We start from the raw sequence: 21,872 nt of genomic DNA on the forward strand, positions 1-21,872 counted from the left end.
AAGGTGGTTTTGGGGGGACAGGGTTGATTCAAGTAGAGAGGAGAAGGCATGGCATTGTAACAGCTCAAGAAATACCTCAGTCTGCGTACTTCAGTCTTTTTGTAGACCACCTTTCCTTGGATGCAGCTGACACATACAAGAATAATATTATTCAATTGCAATGGATCTACATGATCCTCTACAAACTAGTTATATATTAGTAAACTCCATTGTTGTAAAAAATTAATGTTGATAGTGTAACTAGAAATGTATTTGGATCTTCAAAATGCAGGAAGGTGGTAATTAAAGTTGAATAAAGCTCTCATTTTAAGCACAGGTATTTTTACATATCTCACTAGTTACCCAACTATTTCTGGAAACTTGGTGTAGAAGCATCATTTTTATTTCTTTCCAGTTTTTGTTAAAAGCTGCAGACTAATCTCAGAAATTAATAAGTTAAAAAGGGTCAACAATACATTAATAATCCTGACTTTAAGAAGGCCAAATATTGTCCGGGCACTGTCAATGTCTGCTGGCACAATAAGCAGCTGCCCATGACTCCGGGAGGTTGGAGAGTCAGGCTTTCCTGGTCAGAAGGAGTCTGTGCCCAGTCTGGCCAAGAAGCACTAAGCATGAAGAGAGAGCTACCTCAGTGTTAGCGTTTAGTTCCTATTACTTTCCCCAAAGTGTCCAACAGTGAGCAGATAATAACAGTAATAAAATACATTTAAACAAAAACAAAACCAAACCAAAACAAACAAACAAATAAAACCAAACAAACCCAAAAACTCAACACAAAAGAAGAGCAAAAAGAAACAGGGCATGTTCAGAGTAAATGTGCCTTTGGAATAAGTCTCAGCTTTTGGCAATTGATGGTTTAGGACATCCTAAACCAGAAATTGGATCTGGATCATTATGTTCATTAGTACCAAGGAATCTATATTCTTGGAGTTTGTATAGTCCTTTTCTAATCCAGAAGATCTTGCAATACAGAGGTCTGTAGTATTACTCCATATGGTGTATTTAAAAGTACTTCCCCTTGTTCATTTTAAACCTGCTTCCTGATAGTTTTGGTGTCTCCTGTAGATCAGAGATGTATTCCATTTTCTTCTACTATTCCTGATTGTTCAAATGTGCATGGAGTCTTCTTAGTCTTTCTCTTTGAAGTTAAAATGTCTCTTTCTTTTTAGCCTCTCTTCACATCCAGTTCCTCTCACCATCTTTATTGTCCTTCTTCATACTATTTCCAGTTTTAATATCTCCTTATTAAGACCTGATGATGAGAACTACACACTGTTTTCAAGGTGTGGGTGAATCACAGGTTTATACAGGAAAATGATATGGGATTTTTTTTCTTTCCTAGTAAGATCTAAGTCAAAAGACTTTGATTTTTAGTGAATGCTACCTATTTTCAGGGGACTGTACATTCTGAGTCCAAGATGTCTAAGGCTAACAAAAGCTGGCATAAAGCCTGTCATTACATATAAATACAGTTTAGGTTATTTTTTCCATTGCTTTTCTTGCCTTTTTTTTACCAAGTCACTCAGTTTTAAGTTCTTCAGGAGTACTTTAGTCAACTTAATGCTTATCCCATGTAATATTTTTTTCATCTCCAAAGTTTATCACATCACTATCCTCCTTAGACAGATTATTTCTGAATATGCTCGACAGTAAAACTCCTTGGGGCAATCAGTCAATGATATTCTTCCTTTGTAAAGAAAAAAAACATTTGTTTCTGCCCTTTGTCTCCAGTCTTTTGATGGAGGATAAGTACAAGAAATAGATACAATCTGCTTTGTTTTATGATCACTTAATTTCTTACAAGGGTCACAGATCATCACTCCTGCAGCCATGTGTAACAATTGGAGTTACCTTCTCTTCCCCAGCACTGTTTCATTCATTGGTTCCTGCAGAGCTCTTGGGTGAGCACTGTCCACTTAGTGCTCAATTTATTGTTTTGTTCTCAGACTTGCCTTTTATAAAATAAATACTCCAGTGACTCCAAAGAATTCAAGTTATTCCATTGGGAACATCGGTGACTTCTTCTACAGTGAAGAGGGAAGCAAAATGCTCAGTCTTTTCTCATCCTATTGCTATAACTCTCTTACATCTCTTTACTCTTTGATCACCTCTTGAAACCTTGGCTTTCTGGCAGCTGACTCTTGTGATATTATTGAAGATTTGTTACCAGATTTTCTTTTATTTGGCAAGTTATTCCTCAGCATCTCTTTTGGTCTAATTTGCTGAAGATTTACATTTAAGTTGAGGAAGTTCATTCTTGTTTTTCTTCATGACTTCCATTTCTTGAAGGATGTCTTCTTCCTTCTCCCTCCTGATCCTTTCCATTCTGGTGTCTTGTGTGTATGTGTGTATGCACGCATGCTCTTTCATGATGTTTACCTACACAAACACATTTGAAAATTAGCTGGAATTACTGTATATTATTATTCAGATGGAACATTCTTTCATCTTTCTTAATATTTAAGAGGCACTGGTGCTCTCCCGATTTCATGGCCAAAAATTGAGCTTTCATACTGTACTTTTGCAATATTCATTGGTCCACCTGTTGAGACTCTGAAAATCCTAACACAGTTAATTTACCTAATTTATTAGACTTTATGCTTTTTGACCCATACCACCTCTTTCTCAGGCTATCTTCCATCCCATCCTTCCTATAAGATTCACACTGTGATAGTACAGCATTGTAGGGATACTCCTTTTTGCCTCAGCTCTCAGAAGTCTCTGCTACTTCAGCATCCACATACGATTCTTTCTCACTACTCCTGAGTTTTTAAAGTTTTAACATTTATGCAGAAGCCAGGCTAACTGCCTTTTTATGGCCATTACTTGTTTGGGACCTTATTTTGATCATTCTTTGTTACTTTTCACCTCAACTTTATTAAGTTTTTTCCTATCCCTTGCTCCAAATAGATTTATTTATGTATTTATTTCAATTTTGTGTTGCCAGCCATGATTACAATACAACCCAATACTTGTATAGACTTGTATAGACTGGTATATCTCACTTCAATCCTAAATCTTCTGGTACTAGGGGCTCTTCAAAGAATTTCCCTTCTGTCAATAGCTTTAGACCTCAGGGTTTTTTTCTAGGATCTTTCTCTCCAGTGAAATATTGGTATCCATGAACATCTGAATCATCAGTTCCTCCATAGCATCCCCAAGTCCTGTAGCGGCCACATGCCTTTCATTGCTGCCCAAGAAAAGAGGCTCTCCTAGCCATCATGGTGGCATGTTTCCTTTGACGGATGTGGAGTTGGGGATGGTTATCCTGATAAACTTTCTCTGGTCTCATTTCTAGCTAGAGAAGAATCTCTCAAAGTGTGTCCTCCATCTGTTGTAGGGGACTTCTTCTGTCACAGCTCTTGTGCTTTATCCTAGGCCTGCAGCCAAGCAAGGATGTAGCATGTGCCATAATTTCAGAGGCAGGCTGTTATAAGGGAAAAAACACTTAATAATGCGGGAACAACACAGTTTGTACACAAACCTAATTAAAAACCTGAGTTTCACATATTCTTAAAATACTTTTTTGACAAAATTTCAGGTTGTAAAAATTTTTGGTTTGGGACAGTGTGGAAGACCAGAGTTGAAATAGTAGTAACTAATAACATTAGCACAGAGAATATGGGCAGTATTTTTTCTGGAAAAAGTCCTTTTATAAGGTTTCATTATAAATCAGAAAAATGACTGTTCAAGAATAGCAATCTGCTCTCTCTGTATCTTCTGAAGTCAGTGCAACTACTAGTGGATTGATTTGGATGTGTTTCTGCCTAAGAACAGGATGTAAAATTCTCATTTTTATTTTTATTACAAGCCTTTAGAATTCTCAATATAGTATCACCACCAGAAAGACTTGATTCTGTGCCTAGATCTAGGCTGACAGTTAATGAAACCATCCTTTCATGAACTTGCTTGATTTTGAAGTCCCAGAGAGAGTGACGGTCTTCAGTGTATTTTTAATGGTTTTCCAACTGTAGCCACACCTCATGAATAAATTATTAATTTGGGACATTAATGAAAATTTGCAAGCACAAGTACAGGCTGAGAGAATAATGGATTAGGAGCAGCCCTCAGGAGAAGGGCTTTGGCCATATTAGTTGACAGGAAGCTCAGCATGAGCTGGCTATGTCTGCTTGTAGCCCAAAAAGCCAGCTGTATCCTGGGCTTCATCAAAAGAAAGGTGTCCAGCAGGTCAAGGGAGGTGATTCTCCCCTTTTACTCTGCTCTCGTCAGACCCCATCTGCAGTACTGTGTCCAGTTCTGGAGCCCCCAACACAGGAAGGACGTGGAGTTGTTGGAGTGAGTCTAGAGGAAGGCCATGAAGATGCTGAGAGGGCTGGAGCACCTCTCCTATGAAGACAGGCTGAGGGAATTGGGGCTGTTCAACCTGGAGAAGAGAAGGCTCCAGGGAGAACTTACAGCAGCTTTCCAGTACCTGAAGGGGCCTTACAAGGGCATGGAGCAATAGAACAAAGCACAACAGTTTTAAGCTGAAAGAGGGTGGGTTTGGATTGGATATTAGAAAGAAATTCTTTAGTGTGAGGGTGGTGAGACACTAGAACAGGTTGCCCAGGGAAGTTATGGATGCCTCCTCCCTGGAAGTGTTCAAAGCCAGGCTGGATGGAGCTCTGAGCAACATGGTCCAGTTGGAGGTGTCCCTGCCCATGGAACTAGATGGTCTTTAAGGTCCCTCCCAACCCAAACCGTTCTATGATCTACATCGGTTTGTACATGACCTGTTTCTTTTGTTTCTGTGTTAAAAACCTGCTACTGAGCACTAGTAAGAAGTGCAATTGTTCTTAGAGTCAGTGAAGCTACCTAAGAGATGTCTCAAAAGTTGCTAGAGTACAGGTTGAGTCATGGTCCCAGCCCAGACCTCATTTTCATGCGGCGTTACCTGCAGTTGACTGGGCAAAGATCAACTGCACAAAGGTTGGTGGGTTTTTTTGCTACATATAGCCTGAAACCACTTGCATTGCTCCCGTTTTTCTTGAAACTCCAACACTTTGTGCCATAGTAATTTAAGTCAGAATCCAACTTGCACTCTGCAGAGAAACTGCTATTGGGAGGTTATTATTTACTAGGAATGCATTTGCACAATCCTTAATCTATTTCTTGCCAAATGGCAAAAGAAACCAGTTCCTCAAAGCATACATCTTCCCCCTTCCATGTACCTGTACTCTCTTCCACAGGGAAACGTTCCAACGCGGGAGAGCATCCATATGTATTACCAGAACCACATGATGAAACTTTCTAAGGAGTCAGGACTGGACTCAATTGATAAAAACCCTGGCCAAGCCTCTGATTTGCAAGTGTCTGAAAGAATGGATAGTTTAGATTCAGCAGCTTCTCGTGACAGTATCTCCAGGTATTGATTTAATTTAATTTAATTTTGTGAAAGGTAGAGGGATCATGCAGTAGACATGATTTTTAGATAAAGTCTAGTTACTTATGAACTTTCTAATCACTGTTGAATCTTCTTTTTTATTTATCCATGCCATTTTAATAGTCAAAACTGTTATATGTTACTATTCCTTTATAGTGTGGGACTCCATGGTTGGCCTAACTTTTTTTCCACTGCATGACTACCTCAGTGTATTCTGTTTCCCCTAAGATTAGGAATCATTGATAGGGGTTCTGATCTTGCAAAAAGTAATTAAAAGTAAGAACCTGCTAAAGATGGTTATATGTGGTTATGCTGTGTTACGAATTCAGGCATGGAGTTGGGGAAATCCATTCATTGTGAACATTTTGTCTTTGTAAAATAAATTGTTTTCTATTGCTCACAAATGATAAAAGGCTTTGCATTGAGAGAGATTCTGGATTTGAGAGAACAAAATCCCCCTCCAATACACACAGGGCAAAGGTCATCTGAGCCTGATTTCCTGACTGCTATGATTACAGTCCAGAAGAGCTACACAGTTTGTGGATCAAATACCCATATTAGTTCAGGAAAACCACCTTCCTCATTCTTTCCTGCAGATGGATGCCATGAAGTCCCTTGCCAACACTACCGCATGCTCCTGCTGCTCCATGCCCACAGAGGCACACACATTCACTTCCTTCTCCTACAGAGCCAGTCTGTTTCCATCATGTCCCTGGTGTTCTTGACTTTTAGGAGACTGCATAAATTGTCCAACATGAGGGGAAGAAAGGAGGGCTTTGGAAATCCAGCTGTTCCATAATTCATTGCATTCTGCTGTCTCCTGTTTATCTCTGAAGTGTTGCAGTACCATATTGAGTTTGATACTCCCAGCAAACTCAGTAGCTTTTGTGTACAGCCAATTTTGCATAGCTTTTACTAATGACATATGGGTAGATGTCAGCAGAGTGAAAATAATGAGGGCTTGTCTTCATTTATGGTGTTACTGAAAAGCCAGTGGAAGAGAGTGCCTGTGAGTACTATGCTTCAAGAAAATATTCACAAATTGCTCCCAAGGGTGAGCACTGGCCTTTGAGAAGTTCACTCCAGCAAAAACACCAAGTCTGAGCAAATCATTCTAGGTGGCTAGCTACCCAACTAAGCAACACCTTTGTGTTTTGTCTCAAAGTTTTACAGGACTCAGATGATGTGAGAAAAATGTAAAGCCAAATTCTGTTGCCAACTCACTTGGAGCCACTTGGATATCTGCAGGGCAGAATTTAACTCCACAAGTTCAGTCTCACCTAAAGAAAGAATAGTAATACCAGTCCTGCTTTCATTAAATTGGTTTTGGTCACACTGTTTACTATAGAAGAATATAGAAGTTATCATTATTATACAACCATGTTAGCAAGAACTTGAACTAGATGGAAAGGGAAGCCAATTCCAAAATTAATTATAAAAAAGAATGACAAATCTTGTAATTTTCATGTATATATTCTGTCTCTTTGATGGATGGTATCCAGTCTTTAGCTCCACTAATGTCTTTTGTTTCAGAATATCCACCCATTTGTTGCCCCGCTTTGAGCATACTTACACATTTAACATATCTTTTCAAACTCAGAGATTTCAATGGTTCTGTGGAGCTGCTTTGCAACAAAAAAAAAGCTGCATCTTTCACATGTGTTATTGTCATCTCCATTCCCTCTAGAAGTTGTCATAGGACCTATAAACCAAGGGATAGCAAAGGCAGAATTATGAATGATTTCTCTAGTCTCAAATTCTCTTTCTGGTAACAATCAAATATTCTTACACTGAGAGTATTTACAAATTGTACACATCTGCTGTAATGATAATGACATGTAATTAGAGGAAGCAAAAATGAGTCTGTTGATTTGATGATAATGCCATCTGTTTATTGGGGCACCCTTGCACACATCTTCCTGGGATTACAAAAGTGCTTATGAGCATTTTTAGAAATGTTACATGTTTTAAACTTCATGTGAGTTTATTAACTGGGGTTTTTGTAATTACCCAAACAAAAGAAGGTGACATTTTACATTTCAGAGTAATGATCTTCAATAAATGTAAAAGCATCTAATTAAATCTATAGCATCCCTGAGATCACAGACCTAGGACTGCAATGGAAATCTTTTGGGAAGGGGCAGAGGGTTTCTAATCAGCATTCTGGTTATCTTTCTTTGGTATTCCTACACAAGTTCTGTAGCAGACGTTACAGCCATGTGTAAGATGGGCATGTCTGGAAGTACACAGGGCCACAGAAGCACTGAAGTTATTCCACTATAATAATACATATTTCTCAGTACTCAGGACAGGAATTACTGTAGGTATGGACTCAGTGCTCTAAACACTGGATTTACAGAGAGAACAATGCTCCTGATCCGTTGCAGGAACTGTAGACTTCTTGCCCAGTTCAGGAGCTGTAGACTTCTTGCCTTCTAAGTCTTTTCCGGGAATGGTGTTTTTACCCCAGATAAAGCTCTAGAAGGAGTTTTACAGAGCATGCGGTGTGGTAATTTCTATTTTAGTAGGCCTGTCTTTTATTTGCAGTCATTTTTCTATACAGTGGCCAAATATGTAGTGAGGTATTTGTAATGTAATTGTTTAGTTTCTCTTTATGTATCATGTATTCCAAAAGCAAAGTGCAAAAGTTCATATTGGCCAGGAGGAGAAGAGGCTGATGTTGATCCTTAACAAGCTCTTTGAGGAGCACCACCAGAAGGGATCAGAAGCCAGCATGGTAGAGCTTTCACTGCTCTTTGGTTCCATTTGACTGATAAACTGCTTATTAGGTTAAGCAGCTTGTGGATTTCAGTAACATGGTCGGCAACTTATGAAAACCATTTGGCTGCTTTTATGGGACTTTGCCTATGATTATGAAACAGCATCTAGAGGCAGGTTCTAAGTTAGATTTCAAGATATCCATGGTTTTGTTTCTAGTTCAGTTTCTATTAATTTTTGTCCATCACAAATAATGTATTCAGTTCCAAATTCTGCCTGTGTGTACACTTTTATAGGAGCTGCAGGTGGTAGCCCCTGGCCCTCCTGTAATAGTGAACATATAAATGCAGACAAGGTGTTTATGGACACCACTTTTCATCTGTGCTTCCATCATCAGATGGGAGAACGGGACTTGAGGTGGGGAATACTGGGGAAGTAACATTTGCCTTGGGAGGCAGGAGAAAGGATGAAAGGAGAGTCCCAGTTTGGGGCTGGATGCGGGTCTCATTTAGGAGCATGATTGATTGGAAATGTTTGGGATCTTTGCAGATGTGGGGAGTGAAGTAGTTCATAAAGTTAATGCCAGTCAGTAACTAACCCATGGACGGAAAAAAAATTATTAAAAAAATTATAAGTAACCCCTTAAACTAATAAACTGTCTGGGAAGGGTAAATCTGTTCAGCAAAAAGGAAGTCACAAAGTAAGAAATTTCCGACTCACTGTGGATAAATGCATCTCTACTATATATACCCCATTTGAAATGGGTACCAAATCAACTTCAGATAAAATGCTTGAACTCAGAGCTTTTAATGAACATTAAATTTAAAATACCTATTCCTTGAATTATTTCAAAGAGCTAATGCTTTTCAAGGTCTCCAAGGACACAAATTTGAAAAGTCACTCAGGAAGGTATGCTTGGATTAAATTTATATGATAGTCAATGACTGAGTCAACATGAGCTTTGCCAAGTGTAAATCTCTCCACTTTATTGGTGTTCTCATTTCCTCCATGTTCAGAACCATGTTCCCAAAGTACATACAGAATATACAGACTGTGCTACAGGTGTCACCTCATAGACATCTCCTGATATTCAAGGATACAGAGCAGCTGCTCAGTCAAGAATTCTGATGATTCATCCTTCATTTAAAACAGCTTTAAACCAAATTATTGCAGGAGCTCCATCTGGGCAAATATTTTTATCTATTGGTATTAATAGATTTTTTTCCCTTTACTTTTTCTGGGACCCAGGTCAGAACTGATACATTTTGGAGGGCAGCTGACATGTTTCTTGCATTGAAAATACATGAATAGGCATGTGCTACTTCAATTTCAACAGCTGCTCTAATTAAGGCCTCGGAGGGTTGCCTTTGAACTATGTCTGCATTTAAAATACTTCAACACCTTAGTAAGAGGTGTTACTCTTGAAAAGAATAAACTCAGCTCTAGAGATGTAAAATAGTATGTGGATAACATTGTAGCACACAGAAAGATAATCAGCAGAAATAGATTGTCTACTTGCTGCTTCATTTCCCTATATTTTAGCACCAAAACCTCACTGTTAGTACAACAACCTGGCTATACTCCACTGGTGTATGTGCAAAGGGAAATGTCCCTTATAACCCCCTGGAGCCCATAAAACAGAGCTCTGACTGCTGAATCAGGCCTCTGGGTTGGATCTCCTGTTCCTATATAAGAAGCAGTATTTGCTGCTTCATCAAAACCCTGCACCATGCAGACAGCCCTCCAGGTTTTGTCTGGAGGATGCTTGTGTGCCTTAGCTCACGTGCAGAAGTAATTAAGTTGTTTCTACAGTGTCTTGGCCAAATTAACTGGCAGGACAGGGGAGGCCCTGCCATTAATACTGTTCTTAAGGAAAGTGTTTCGCAATACCTTTGGTATCTTGCTAATACTTTACTTCTGTTCAAAGACCAAAGCATGCTTTTGGCCTCAACCTATTCTGTCAAAAAAGACCATCAGCCTAAGAATAACTGCTACTTCGATCCACGTGTTTTTCTGTTTTCCTCCTCAATTTCCTTAAGGTAGTAATGGCAAACTGTAACTTCATGACAGTGGATTTTTTCCTCACTTCAAGCTAGCAAGACTGAAGTAACATGGAAAGCACCATTGTACTTCCCTTCTGACCTCTTCCCCAGTTCTCTGTGCCCCTGGACAAACATAGTGCTTGTCAAGGAAGCAAATGCCCTGCTGCTGCTGCTCAGGTGTAACACAGATAGATTGAAAAGAAGAAAAGTAGAGCCCAAATCCTGTTTTGGGTTATTTTCTTCTCTCATTCTCTCTGAGAGACACAGGCTGGTCACTGCATGTGTTAAAACACCAGCTCCTTCAACTTACTTCATAGACATCTGTGTTTTTCAAAGATTTTTACAGGAGAAATAATAATTTTACCTACCATATGTCATTAATGTATTTGCTTCTTTCCTGTTGCTCTGTTATGTGCTTGTATTTAATTATGTACTGTCTTTCTCATATATCATCCAGTTTTTCTTTTCTCCAGTAATATATAAATGCTTAATGTATGGTGTTTGTCTCTGGTGTCCTGTTGTATTTGATAAGTGAAAGGAGATAAGGGTTTATTATATCTGTTCTTTTGTTCAAGATGTGCATGTTACCAATTCTGAAAGAGTTTTTAAGCTGTGATTGAAATAAATGAAATCTGGAAAGAGTAATCAGGACTTACTGCTAAATATCAAAATAAAAACCATCCCATGCAGACCAGGTTATATTTGGCATGCATTTAGTGGCTAAGTAACGTATCCGATTTGGCTCCTTGGTTCGGAAAGAGGATTAGCCAATGTCTGACAGCTGTTTTTTCTATTTGTGGAATATGAGCTTATTCAGTTTTAAGGGCTCTTTTAGGAAATTGGCTTGTACCTGTGTGAAAAGGTTCAGTACAGTTTACCATTAATAAAATAGATTTGGTGCAGAGGGGGTCACTTCCCCAAACATCTTTGTGGAATTTGTAAATTTCAGGTGGAAACAAAGAAAACCAGTTCTCCTCACATACCTAAGTTGGCTCCCCTGGAAAGCATGTAGAGCATTGTGTTCGTTTCATATGCCTTTGAATAGTGAATAGATGGTTGTTAGCCTTCTATAGACCCTATATGAATTAATATAACCATGAGCAATCTGCACGTAGAAATGTGTTTACATGGTGACTAAACAAATCCTTATCTTCTATCTTTTTGTGTGTCAGTGTTTTCCTGCATGGCAAGCATAATTGTTTACTGAACCATGTGTATAGTAATACAATTTGTATTTAACACTGTCTTTGTAACTGTTTGCGCTGCTAGCTGCTACACTGAAGCAACCATGCTGTTCTCAAGGCAGTCAACCCTTGATGATTTAGATGGACCAGACACTGTTCCTAAAACAAGTGAGCGCGCTCGACCTAGGCTTCGTAAAATGCAGAGCATGGATATGTCCTCCTCATCAGCTGACAGTGGCAGTATAGTGTCAAGGTGCTTAACTCATGCATGCTTTGTTCACTCATTTACCCATACCATTATACTTACTGCAGTGGGCATAAATTTGATTTGGTGGATATGTGGTGTACAGAGTGGTTTGCATGGTTAATGGAAGCTTTACTCCCTTCTGTGTTGTAGCACGATTCTGAGGTTCAAAGTCAGGGTCACAATCTAGGACTCATTTGCTGTTTCACTTCTTACTCTGGTTATTGGGGTTTTTTTGTTCCTGTTTTATTTTGGTTTTCACCTTAATTCATATATGTTTGAAAGTTGTTACATTACATTACATTGGCTGTCTAAAACCAGTCTAAGGTCTGCATTTATTTGGCTAAAAAAAGAGTCTGATTTTCTGAGTTACCGAACTGATGGTTGTTAAAATTGGAAGCTGGAAGTGAAGTTTCTCAGTTAATCAGTTATCCTAAATATGGACTTAGATGTCTAATTTTAGAACTAAGATAGGCAAATGTTGGCCCTGGTCTTTCAGTTTTAGTTTTTCCCATATAGGAAAGATTGCTAAATATGTTTTGATTACTTTGCCATCGATATTACAGTCTATGAGGTGTTGGAATTAAGAAAAGGAAAATAGCTATGAAAAGATAGCAAATAATAAGAATATACAGTGCAAGAGAGAACTATTCAGACCATTCACTCACTTTTTAGCAGGTAAATCCTGCATACTAGATCATTCTATTTCAACATTTAAAGGTTTTACAAATTTTTTATGTTGATCAGTTTTGAAATGATGGGATTTTACGGCTTTGTGCATTTTTACCAAGATGAGTGCTACCATGAATCGTTAAAACACACATCCTAATATTAGTGTTACACATTCTAATTAAAAGTCTCCTAGAAATAAAATTATCTAATGTAGCCACAATTAAGTTTGGAAGCAGTGTAAAAGAAAAAGAGATGGAAGTTTACTTTTAGTTGTGGCAGGAGATGGCAATGCCAGCTGGCTTTGCCAATGCCAGTTTTCTTTAAAAGGTTACACTTTAGGTGAGAACATGGCCCAATTAATTTCATAGGAGTTATGAGAAATATGGTTTTTTCTCTGTTGAGATACAAGAACATTCAGCTAACATAAGACACTGAGTTCATACCTGCTGCCTAACCTATGGAAAGGACTGGAATGGAGACTAAAAAGAGAGCAGTGTTGTTAAAAGGGAGAGGTGAGAAAATATATATGAGGGATGAAAAGGGTGAAAGCAGAGCCAAGAAAATATTTTTTTAAAGTATGTTGTCCAGATTCCCATCTGGATTCCTCAAGCTGCATGAATTTACATCAGCTGTGACTACTGCAGAGCACAGAGCATTAAAAGAGAAAGTGATTATGGACATGCAAAGCTGAGAGTAAGCAAGGTGAACAAGGAGAGAACTGAACACAATGAATAAGAACAGTTGAAAAAGAAAATAGAGACATACAGAAGAAAAGTAGGCAGGTAAGGTAAAAATGAAGACTGTATTGAAGAACACAGGACAATCTAAAGGTAAGCAAGATACCCTGTCACTGTAATAGTTTTCTAATCTGGGTTGTATTTCTCCATGTGAGCAATTTACTCTTTCTTTTCTGTGGAATCAGAGTTGATGTGTGTGTTCAGCTTATGTTCCCATTGTACACAGCACCTGTGTAGTGGTGGTTAAAAGCACTGTGTTTAGAAGGAACCCCGTGCCTGCCTATCATTCACCATGGAACACAGAATAGATGTAGTAGCAAGTCCTCATTCTGGTCAGAAAGTGCTTGAGCTGCTTTCAGAAAAAAAAATAGTGTAGTTTCTCTTGATGATGATATTAAATTGCCTTTTGCTGATGTGAAGGGATAGTGAATCACTGTGAGCTCACTGGGACATCATTCAAGGGATAGATGGACCCAGATATCCATCATGTAAGAGGAGGTCATGATGACATATTTTCTAGCAGATTATATGAACTTTGAAGGCCTGGTAATGCAATGGGATTGCTCAGCTGTCTACATAAAGGTACAATTAACAAACTTTCTTGGTGGTGAACCTGGTAAGCCTCAGCTCCCTCTTTATCTGTCTCCAACAGTGAACCTACACAGGTCACCATGCTCTATTCTCGTCAAGGGACAACAGAAACCATTGAGGAGGTAGAAGGGGAGCATGAAGAGGACGGTGCTCATTCTGCATCAAGGCCAGAGGAAGAGGAGGTGGAAGATTATAGCCTGGGTTCAGAAGGGGCTGCATATACTCCTGATACCGATGTGCCATTGTACTCCACTGTGGATAGCAATGCAGAAGCTCCTCCTTCTTATAGTAAAGCTGTAAGCTTTGAGCACCTTCCCTTTGGCTCCCCAGATGACTCAGCTGGTAAAAGCCTCATGATGGTGAGCCCAGATGACAGTCGGACGGACAGGCTTGATACAATTCTCCCTCCATTGACACACGAGCTAACAGCTAGTGAGCTGCTTCTGAACAAGTAAGAATCTTCAACCAGGAAAAACTGTTGGCCCTAGTCTGTGAAGTTTTGTCATTACTTTTTTTTGTCTGAGAGCTAGCCTACAGTTTCTTACACAGACCTTGCGCTAAGTTTCATTCAAGGGAAGCAGCTCATTTCTTGTGCAGTTGTTCTAATTACAGATTCAAATTCATGTTGGAAAGAATCTCCAATTTCTCCCCAGATACCACAGCTAATTGTTTCAACTAGCATTGGATTTCTGTACTGCAATTGTCATGGGGTCAGGGGCTTTTCTAAATATTCCTTGCGGAGAGGGCTTCTCTTCTCCAGGCAGCTGTGATTTCAAATAAGTTTCCTCCAGGGCTATCTGGGAAAATGTTTCTCCTTTAATTATTTTGGATTACTGTAAGGGAAGCTCTGAGTAGAGTTTTTGTTTAAGCTAGTAGAAACTGTGGGCTGTGTAGAGAGACCACCTTACTAAGATCTTTGATAAAAGGTAGTATGTTCCCCTCTTTGCCTCTTAGTTACTGTGCTCAGGAGCGTAACAAGCATTGAGGTAGGGATGGTGCTGCTGATCTTCCTCTGCTTTCCAGCCTGACTCAGCCAGATGAGAGCTTCCCGAATGCAAGGACAAAATCTTAAACTGTAGAAACAAATTTCAGCCTGGCAGCATCTGGAGAGAGAGGCTGTGTAGATCTGACTTGGTAGATGCAGTGTCTTTTCTTCTGGTTTTCCATTGTCATTTTTGCTATTCAATGACATCACTTCTTAGCCCAGGACTCTAGGAAAAGCAAAGAGAATTGTGAGTCTATGTGAAGGTCATATTGTGATTTCTTGTGCCTTTAATATTTATTTGAGTCAGGTAGAGGGGAGAAGATTGGATACATCTAATGCTCAAGGTAATTTATTATGTTCTAAACATGTATCACAGGTCTACTCATAATATACATTTCCTGATGGACCTCTGGAGGTTCTCCAAATTCCTGTCTATGTTGATAAATCAGATATTAATCCAGACAGGACCACACCAGCATATTTACATAAGATATGTTGGGTGGGCAATTGTGTGAAAGTTATGCTTGTACACAAGTTCTTGACCCAGGTCAACTCTCTGGGTAAATTAAAAACAGCAGAATGGCGCTCCTAGTTATTTTGCCTGAGATTCCTGTTTTCTGAGGTTAGAATGAAGTGATTTGTTTATAATACCAAATCCCTTCTTTTTTCTTTTTTTTTTTCCTATTGAACTCAGCAGCAGAACTTTATACTTTTGTTAAAAGAAAGAATAGTAGCAATTTAAAAGCAGGTCTTGTGAAATAAATTTTAATTTAATTTATGGTACTCTGCTCCTCACAGGATGTTTCATGATGATGAGCTGGAGGAGTCAGAGAAGTTCTATGTCGGTCAGCCTCGCGTCTTGCTTCTTATTTATGCCCTGTACAATACGCTGGTGGCCCGGTCAGAAATGGTGTGCTATTTTGTGATCATCCTTAACCACATGATCTCTGCCTCCATGATAACCCTGGTGCTTCCCATCCTTATATTCCTTTGGGCCATGCTGTCTGTTCCTCGGCCAAGCAAACGTTTCTGGATGACAGCCATTGTCTACACTGAGGTATGCTGCTGTTTTTGCAACCCCATGACTAACACCAAAAAGAAAAAATAATTTAAAAAAAAGTTAAATTTTAAGCTTTGTATGTTCTCTTTTCTGTTTTTCATCTCTGGGATCAGGGTCCTTTAACCCTTCTTATTAATATAAATATTTGCTAAAGTCCTTAGTAATTTCAGTGATATGAAAAGGTCCTGTTTGTGTTTTTCTTCAGTGAAGTGAGCAATATCCTTCCTGACGTAAAGCATTTATCACAAGCACAGATCATTTGCCAACAGCTACTGTGTAATTGGTAATCAAGAGACAGTATACACTGCTTGTGGTACTTTGGGTGCCACTCAGCATCACCTGTTGGTAAATGCTGATTGACTCTATTACAGAGGAAATGTGAACTGTTGTTGCTCTGAAGCAATGAATATCCTTGTTTATCTTTTCATAGAACTCAAAAAGTAGTAATATTTCTCCCCTCTGAATGTCACAAGGCTATTATATCTGCCATGCTTATAAACACTCCAAGTGTGTTGTGTTTCTGAACAGGTGGCCATTGTCATCAAGTACTTCTTTCAGTTTGGCTTCTTTCCTTGGAATAAACATGTGGATTACACAAAAGATAAACCTTACCATCCACCCAATATTATTGGCATTGAGAAGAAAGAGGGCTATGTGCACTATGATCTTGTTCAGCTCCTTGCTTTATTCTTCCACAGATCCATTTTAAAGGTAATCAGAGTTCATGTAGTTTCTTATTTTATATCTAAATTTTAGTTTTCATTTTTTTAGTCAATCATGTGATATAGGAAAGTCACTCATTTGGATATTAGGAAACATTTCTTCACTGAAAGGGTTGTCAGACACTGGAACAGGCTGCCCAAGAAGTGGCTTAGTCACCATCCCTGGTGGGATTTAAAAGATGTGTACATATGACACTTAGGGTCATGGTTCAGTGGTGGACTTGGCAGTGTTAGGCTTACAGTTGGACTTGATGATCTTGAAAATCTTTTCCAACCTAAATGATTCTATGATATCCCAACACAGTTTATTTATCTTCCCCCTTGTGAACACATGACTGAGCTTAGCAAAGTCTGTGATAAATTCTGCCACTGCCTGTGACAGAAATAAAAATTTGAAATGCTCTCTTCTTCCACTAGTGCCATGGATTATGGGATGAAGATGAGAAAGGGGACAGCTCCAGTAATAAAGAAGATACTGATGATGAGCTCTCTCTGACAGGAGGTAGAAGAGACTCTTCTGCCTCTTTGAAATCTGTCAATCTTGCAGCATCAGTGGAGTCCATCCATGTCCACTTCCCTGAGCAGCAGACCGCCATCAGGAGGAAGAGCACTAGCAGCATATCACAGCTTTCACACAGGTCCAGCTTCTCCTCACACAGATCTAAGAGAGGTAAATGTCATGGCATTTCTGGGATTTGAAAAACAAACATTTATATCCCATAGGACCATCCTGCTGAAACTTTGTGCCAGTTGCTGTGGAGATGCCAGAGGCTACTACATGCTGCTGCTCCTCAGTGAGGAAATACAATACGAACCAAAGTACCTTCATGTTTGAACACACTCCAGGCTTTCTTAAAGTTCAAATGGAGAGCCATGCTTTGTGATTCACTATGTTTTAAAAATGACATTATCCAAAAGCTTGGAAAGGAACACTCACTGTGGCCCAGATCCAGAATTTCTGGTTCAGCATAATCTCTAGCTAGAGGGAATGCAAAGCATATGTATTTTTCGTATCTACATTTGATGATACTTGAAGTGAGTGAAAATTTTGGTTAGATAGATTGAAACAGATGGCCTATCCCATCTTGTAAAACGGATGGGCATACTCTATCCTGAACATATATATTACTGATCAAGATGACAGAGTCTGATCAATCAAATACTTGCCTTTGTCGGTAGCCTTCTCTTTTTATAGTTATTAATCAAGTTTTGACCTGCCAGTGATTAAACCTTTACTGGATGCTCTCAAGTTTTAATCATATTGGAAAAAAAGCATTAAGAATTCATTTCAAAGCTTCTTTCAAATGTGGGAGTCATATATGGGATGGAAGTCTCCAGATTTATTTCTTTCTAGTTCTTGTATTTAAGCTTCTTTAATTAGCTTTTCTTTCCCTCCCTTTTCTTTTCAGGAAGTACCAGTACACGAAACAGCAGTCAGAAAGAAAGCAGTGTGCTAAGCATCAAGCAAAAATCAAGAAAAGAGCTTCTTATGGAAAAGTTTAGAGAACAAATGATCAAAGCCAAGGCCTTTACGATTAAAAAGTGAGCAATGTGAAGAGTTGTGTAGGTTTGGGGGGATGTTCCAGACAGTATGCAGTAAAACAGAATTTTAAAGAGAGCAGGTTACTATTTCTGTTAATTCAAGGGGGTGAAGGGGATATAGACAGTTGATTTTATGCTGCTGCTTTCACTCTAAGTCCCACCAGCTGAGCATCAGACAAATCAGCAGTTGTTCAAATACCATCTGCCTGATAAAAAAAGCTAAATACCCTGTATGAACTTTGTTGGCTATGTATATTTCTACTGAACAAATGCTAATACAGTGGTTTAAAAGTGATCAGAACAAGGAACTGGTGTCTGTGAAGCCCTGTGAAGGCTTTCAGAGCAGAACTTAGATTTCTTTAGAAACAATCATATCACATCCAGCCATTCTTTTCTTCAGCACAAGTTATGGTGTTGTTAAATCACATTGCGGTCTATGTTGTTTTAGGACTCTCCAGGTATATGTACCCATCAGACAGTTTTTCTACAATCTTATTCATCCAGACTACAGTGCAGTGACTGATGTGTATGTGCTGATGTTCCTCGCAGATACAGTGGACTTCATCATCATTGTGTTTGGATTTTGGGCTTTTGGGGTATGTCACAGAGACATCTATCTGCAAATCCTCAGTAAGATTTACATGCTGTAGATGCTAGGTATCATGTGAGTTTCCTCCTTTCTCGACCACTCTGTTATATTCTCCTTTTCAGAAACACTCTGCAGCAGCAGATATCACCTCTTCATTATCAGAGGACCAAGTCCCAGAGGCATTTTTGGTGATGGTGCTGATTCAGTTTGGTACCATGGTGGTAGATCGAGCACTGTACCTCAAGAAGACTGTCATGGGAAAGGTCATCTTCCAGGTCATCCTTGTTTTTGGAATACATTTCTGGATGTTCTTTATCTTGCCTGGAGTGACAGAAAGGTATAAGCCTTATAATCAGACAATATGGATTTAATAATGATGCTCTACCAAGTTGTATCTATTTAAATTTGAGATGGTTATAGCAAAACTTTGGAGTCATGAACATGTTTCTTCTTGGTCTCATTTCTAAGCAGAATGTTGGAGTACCTTTCACAGCAATAACTGTGGCCAACGTAAGTTTGAGGAAGAATTAATTATATAAGTATGTACAGAAGTATTCTCAGTTTAGGCCAAAATGCAAGCAGGTGAAAGAGAACTTGCCTATAATTGAGTGAATAGAGCCCTCAGCTGAGACAATGTTGGACTCTGATTTGATTTCTTACTCCCAAGTCTGCTGCACGCTGGAATAAGTAGAAAGTATCTCTCTCAGAGCAAATTATAGTTTAGCACTTTCTTGGAATGTGTGAGCTGTGGATTTAAATCTTCTAAGACTAAGGAATGTCTAAAACCCATGTCTCCTCTCAAGAGCAAAAGTTTTCCTTTCCTACTCCTGCCACATGGCTCTGGAGGCAATGTGGGAAGTGTGCACCTGCTGTGTGAAATCTTGTGTCATGTGCCTGGTCGGGTTCATCCCTAAATCTAAAGTTTCTCATTGCTTGGCTCCAGGCAGTTATCACTTCAGTCTGTGCCACAGAGGTGTTAAGGTTCCCTCTCTAGTGCTGGGATAACTCCCCTCTTTAAATTAGGACTTTAAATTGACTTGAAGTATTTGTCTCATTCCATTGACTACACAGGGAAATCAAGAGTGTCACCTGGGCATATTATACTTCGTTAACAGTCGTTATTTTACAGGCCAAAAAAAAAGTGCATAGTGTAAAGGAAAACTAAAAGAATTCATTTCCTCTCAAAACCAAATGCTTTGTTTTTCCTCAGTACAGTAGTAATTGTGCCCCAACTTGAAAAAAGAAAAAAAAAAAAGTGTGTTTCAAGTGGATTTCCTATCTACTGCACATTGAGAATTGATATGAAACTTTTGACTTGTTTTGGTCATTTGAAAGGCGATAAGATAGTTTTGATATTTCCTGTGCTTTTATGAAATTCATATCAGGTTGATAATCTCAAACCTGCGTCTGAAACTTCCTGTATTCCTTCTAAGTCAGTCTGATTCTTACAAGCCTCTGCAGATTTCTTAATGAAAATAGTTTTATGGGATGTAAATAAAAGTATTGGATCATGTCTGGTTTAAAAACCCTGTCCATCACAAGGCATCTCCTTTAGTGCCACCATGCTATTGAACTGCAGCCAGAATTGACACATGTTCACCAAGATGACAGGAGAATGGAACCCATGACACGTGAGGAGAGGTTGAAGCAGTGGGGTTAGTTCAGTCTGGAATCACAGAATGCTGTTTATGTACTTTCTCATCCTGCAGCTTTCAAATATTGTTTCAACCCTGCAGTGGAGTCAGAAACCAAGGGCTTCTCACAGGATCTCAGGCAAGGGAAACTGCCAGGAGCTCAAAACCTTTCCGGCTAATATGGTCGTATACAGATACAAAGCTCATAATTTTCCTTTATCTGTCTTTTCAATTACAGGAAATTTAGCCAGAACACAGTTGCCCAGCTCTGGTACTTTGTGAAATGTGTTTATTTTGGCTTATCAGCATATCAGATACGCTGCGGATATCCAACTCGCGTTCTTGGCAACTTCCTCACAAAAAGCTATAACTATGTCAACCTGTTCTTATTTCAAGGGTAAGTGTAGACCTACAGGTCTCCTCTGTTCTTTTGTGAAATAAGGATCTGTTATCATGAGATACTGGGGTTATTCATGACTTTTCTTTACGGACTGCTGGAAATGAGACAGCAAATTTTGCACAGCACACTCTGTATATGCCATATGTCCCACATAGTCCACAAAAAAATTAATTTCAGGAATGCAAATTTAAGAAAAATCAGTCTCCCACTCTGAACCCAGAAGACTGACATACTAGTCAGCCATTCAGGTTCCTATGGAAGAGTCTTTTTTACAGCTTCTAAGAAATAACCTCTGTGAATAGAGATAGGGGCTACACATTGTGCTAGAAAACAGGTAATGTTGTTTGCTCTGCAGTCCTAAAAACTAGTAAGGCATTAAATCCCAAAGAGATTTTTGGAGCAGGTCTACAGGCTGTACCTCAGTATGTGAGAAGAATAAAGTGAAAGACAATACACATGAGAAATAATAACTATACATCAAAAAATGTTTCCTTTGTATATCTTTTGAGAAGTGCTACCCATTTGAAAGTTTCCAGGAGCGTTAGTGCAAGTAACATGTCACTTCAGGGTGAAAGGCAGTGTTAAGGAGGCATATCCCATCTTACACTTACACTGTTACTATGATGTTGTGATTGAGGCAGTTCAAAGCATATACAAATTTTGCAGAAAAGCTGGAATAATTTCAGCCTTTTCCCAGTATTTTCTGTATGGGCTTGTTGCATTCCAGTAGGAAAAGTTACAGAAGAAAGCTTTCTCCACATGCAATAGTCTTTGTGACCTGGCCAAACAGAAAAGTGTGGTACTAGCAAAGGGAATGATGCACTTGGAACAGCTGCTACATGCATGTAGGTTTCCCATTACCCCATCTGCTGCTGCTGCTTAATCCTGAGTCATAGTGCCCAATTCCATATGCAGTTGAGGATTGCCCACCTACTGCAAAAAAAAGCTGTGCTGGTTTAAGGAGGTCTAAGACAAATTCTCGCCATTCTGTGGAAGGGATGTTTCTCCACTCCTAGGTCAGGGTAATTTGGTGATACAAGAAAGTCTCTCTTCTACCATTCTATCAGTGGCTTGATCACAATTGCTGGGCATAATGGTGCAAAAATGTGTTTATGACCTGACAAGGAGATCTAAAGGAACATGAACCTGGTGTTCCTCAGGGCTCAGTGTTGGGACTGTTTCTGTTTAACATCTTTATTGATCATCTTGATAAGGACATGGAGTGTATCATCAGTAAGTTTGCAGATGACACCAAGCAAGGCAGGAGTGTTGATCTGCATGAGGATAGGGAGGCTCTACAGAGAGACTTGGATAGGTTGGATCCTTGGGCTAATGTTAATGGTCTGGGCTTCAACAAGGCCAAGTGCCA

At 39.2% G+C, this 21,872-nt stretch overlaps 1 protein-coding gene across 1 annotated transcript in view; it reads left to right on the top strand.

Moving 5' to 3' along the window:
* Window positions 1–21,872, top strand: part of PIEZO2 (piezo type mechanosensitive ion channel component 2) — a 320,085-nt gene that overhangs the window by 284,367 nt on the left and 13,846 nt on the right. Inside the window, exons 39-48 of the mRNA XM_051612156.1 lie at window positions 5,190–5,365; window positions 11,413–11,580; window positions 13,633–14,022; window positions 15,355–15,613; window positions 16,145–16,327; window positions 16,756–17,008; window positions 17,748–17,880; window positions 18,329–18,476; window positions 18,592–18,806; window positions 20,342–20,500. Coding sequence (XP_051468116.1) covers window positions 5,190–5,365; window positions 11,413–11,580; window positions 13,633–14,022; window positions 15,355–15,613; window positions 16,145–16,327; window positions 16,756–17,008; window positions 17,748–17,880; window positions 18,329–18,476; window positions 18,592–18,806; window positions 20,342–20,500 — 2,084 coding nt within the window. The remainder of the gene's footprint in view (window positions 1–5,189; window positions 5,366–11,412; window positions 11,581–13,632; window positions 14,023–15,354; window positions 15,614–16,144; window positions 16,328–16,755; window positions 17,009–17,747; window positions 17,881–18,328; window positions 18,477–18,591; window positions 18,807–20,341; window positions 20,501–21,872) is intronic.

The sequence above is a fragment of the Apus apus genome, chromosome 2 (genome assembly GCF_020740795.1).
Source record: "Apus apus isolate bApuApu2 chromosome 2, bApuApu2.pri.cur, whole genome shotgun sequence".
NCBI classification, from domain to species: domain Eukaryota; kingdom Metazoa; phylum Chordata; class Aves; order Apodiformes; family Apodidae; genus Apus; species Apus apus.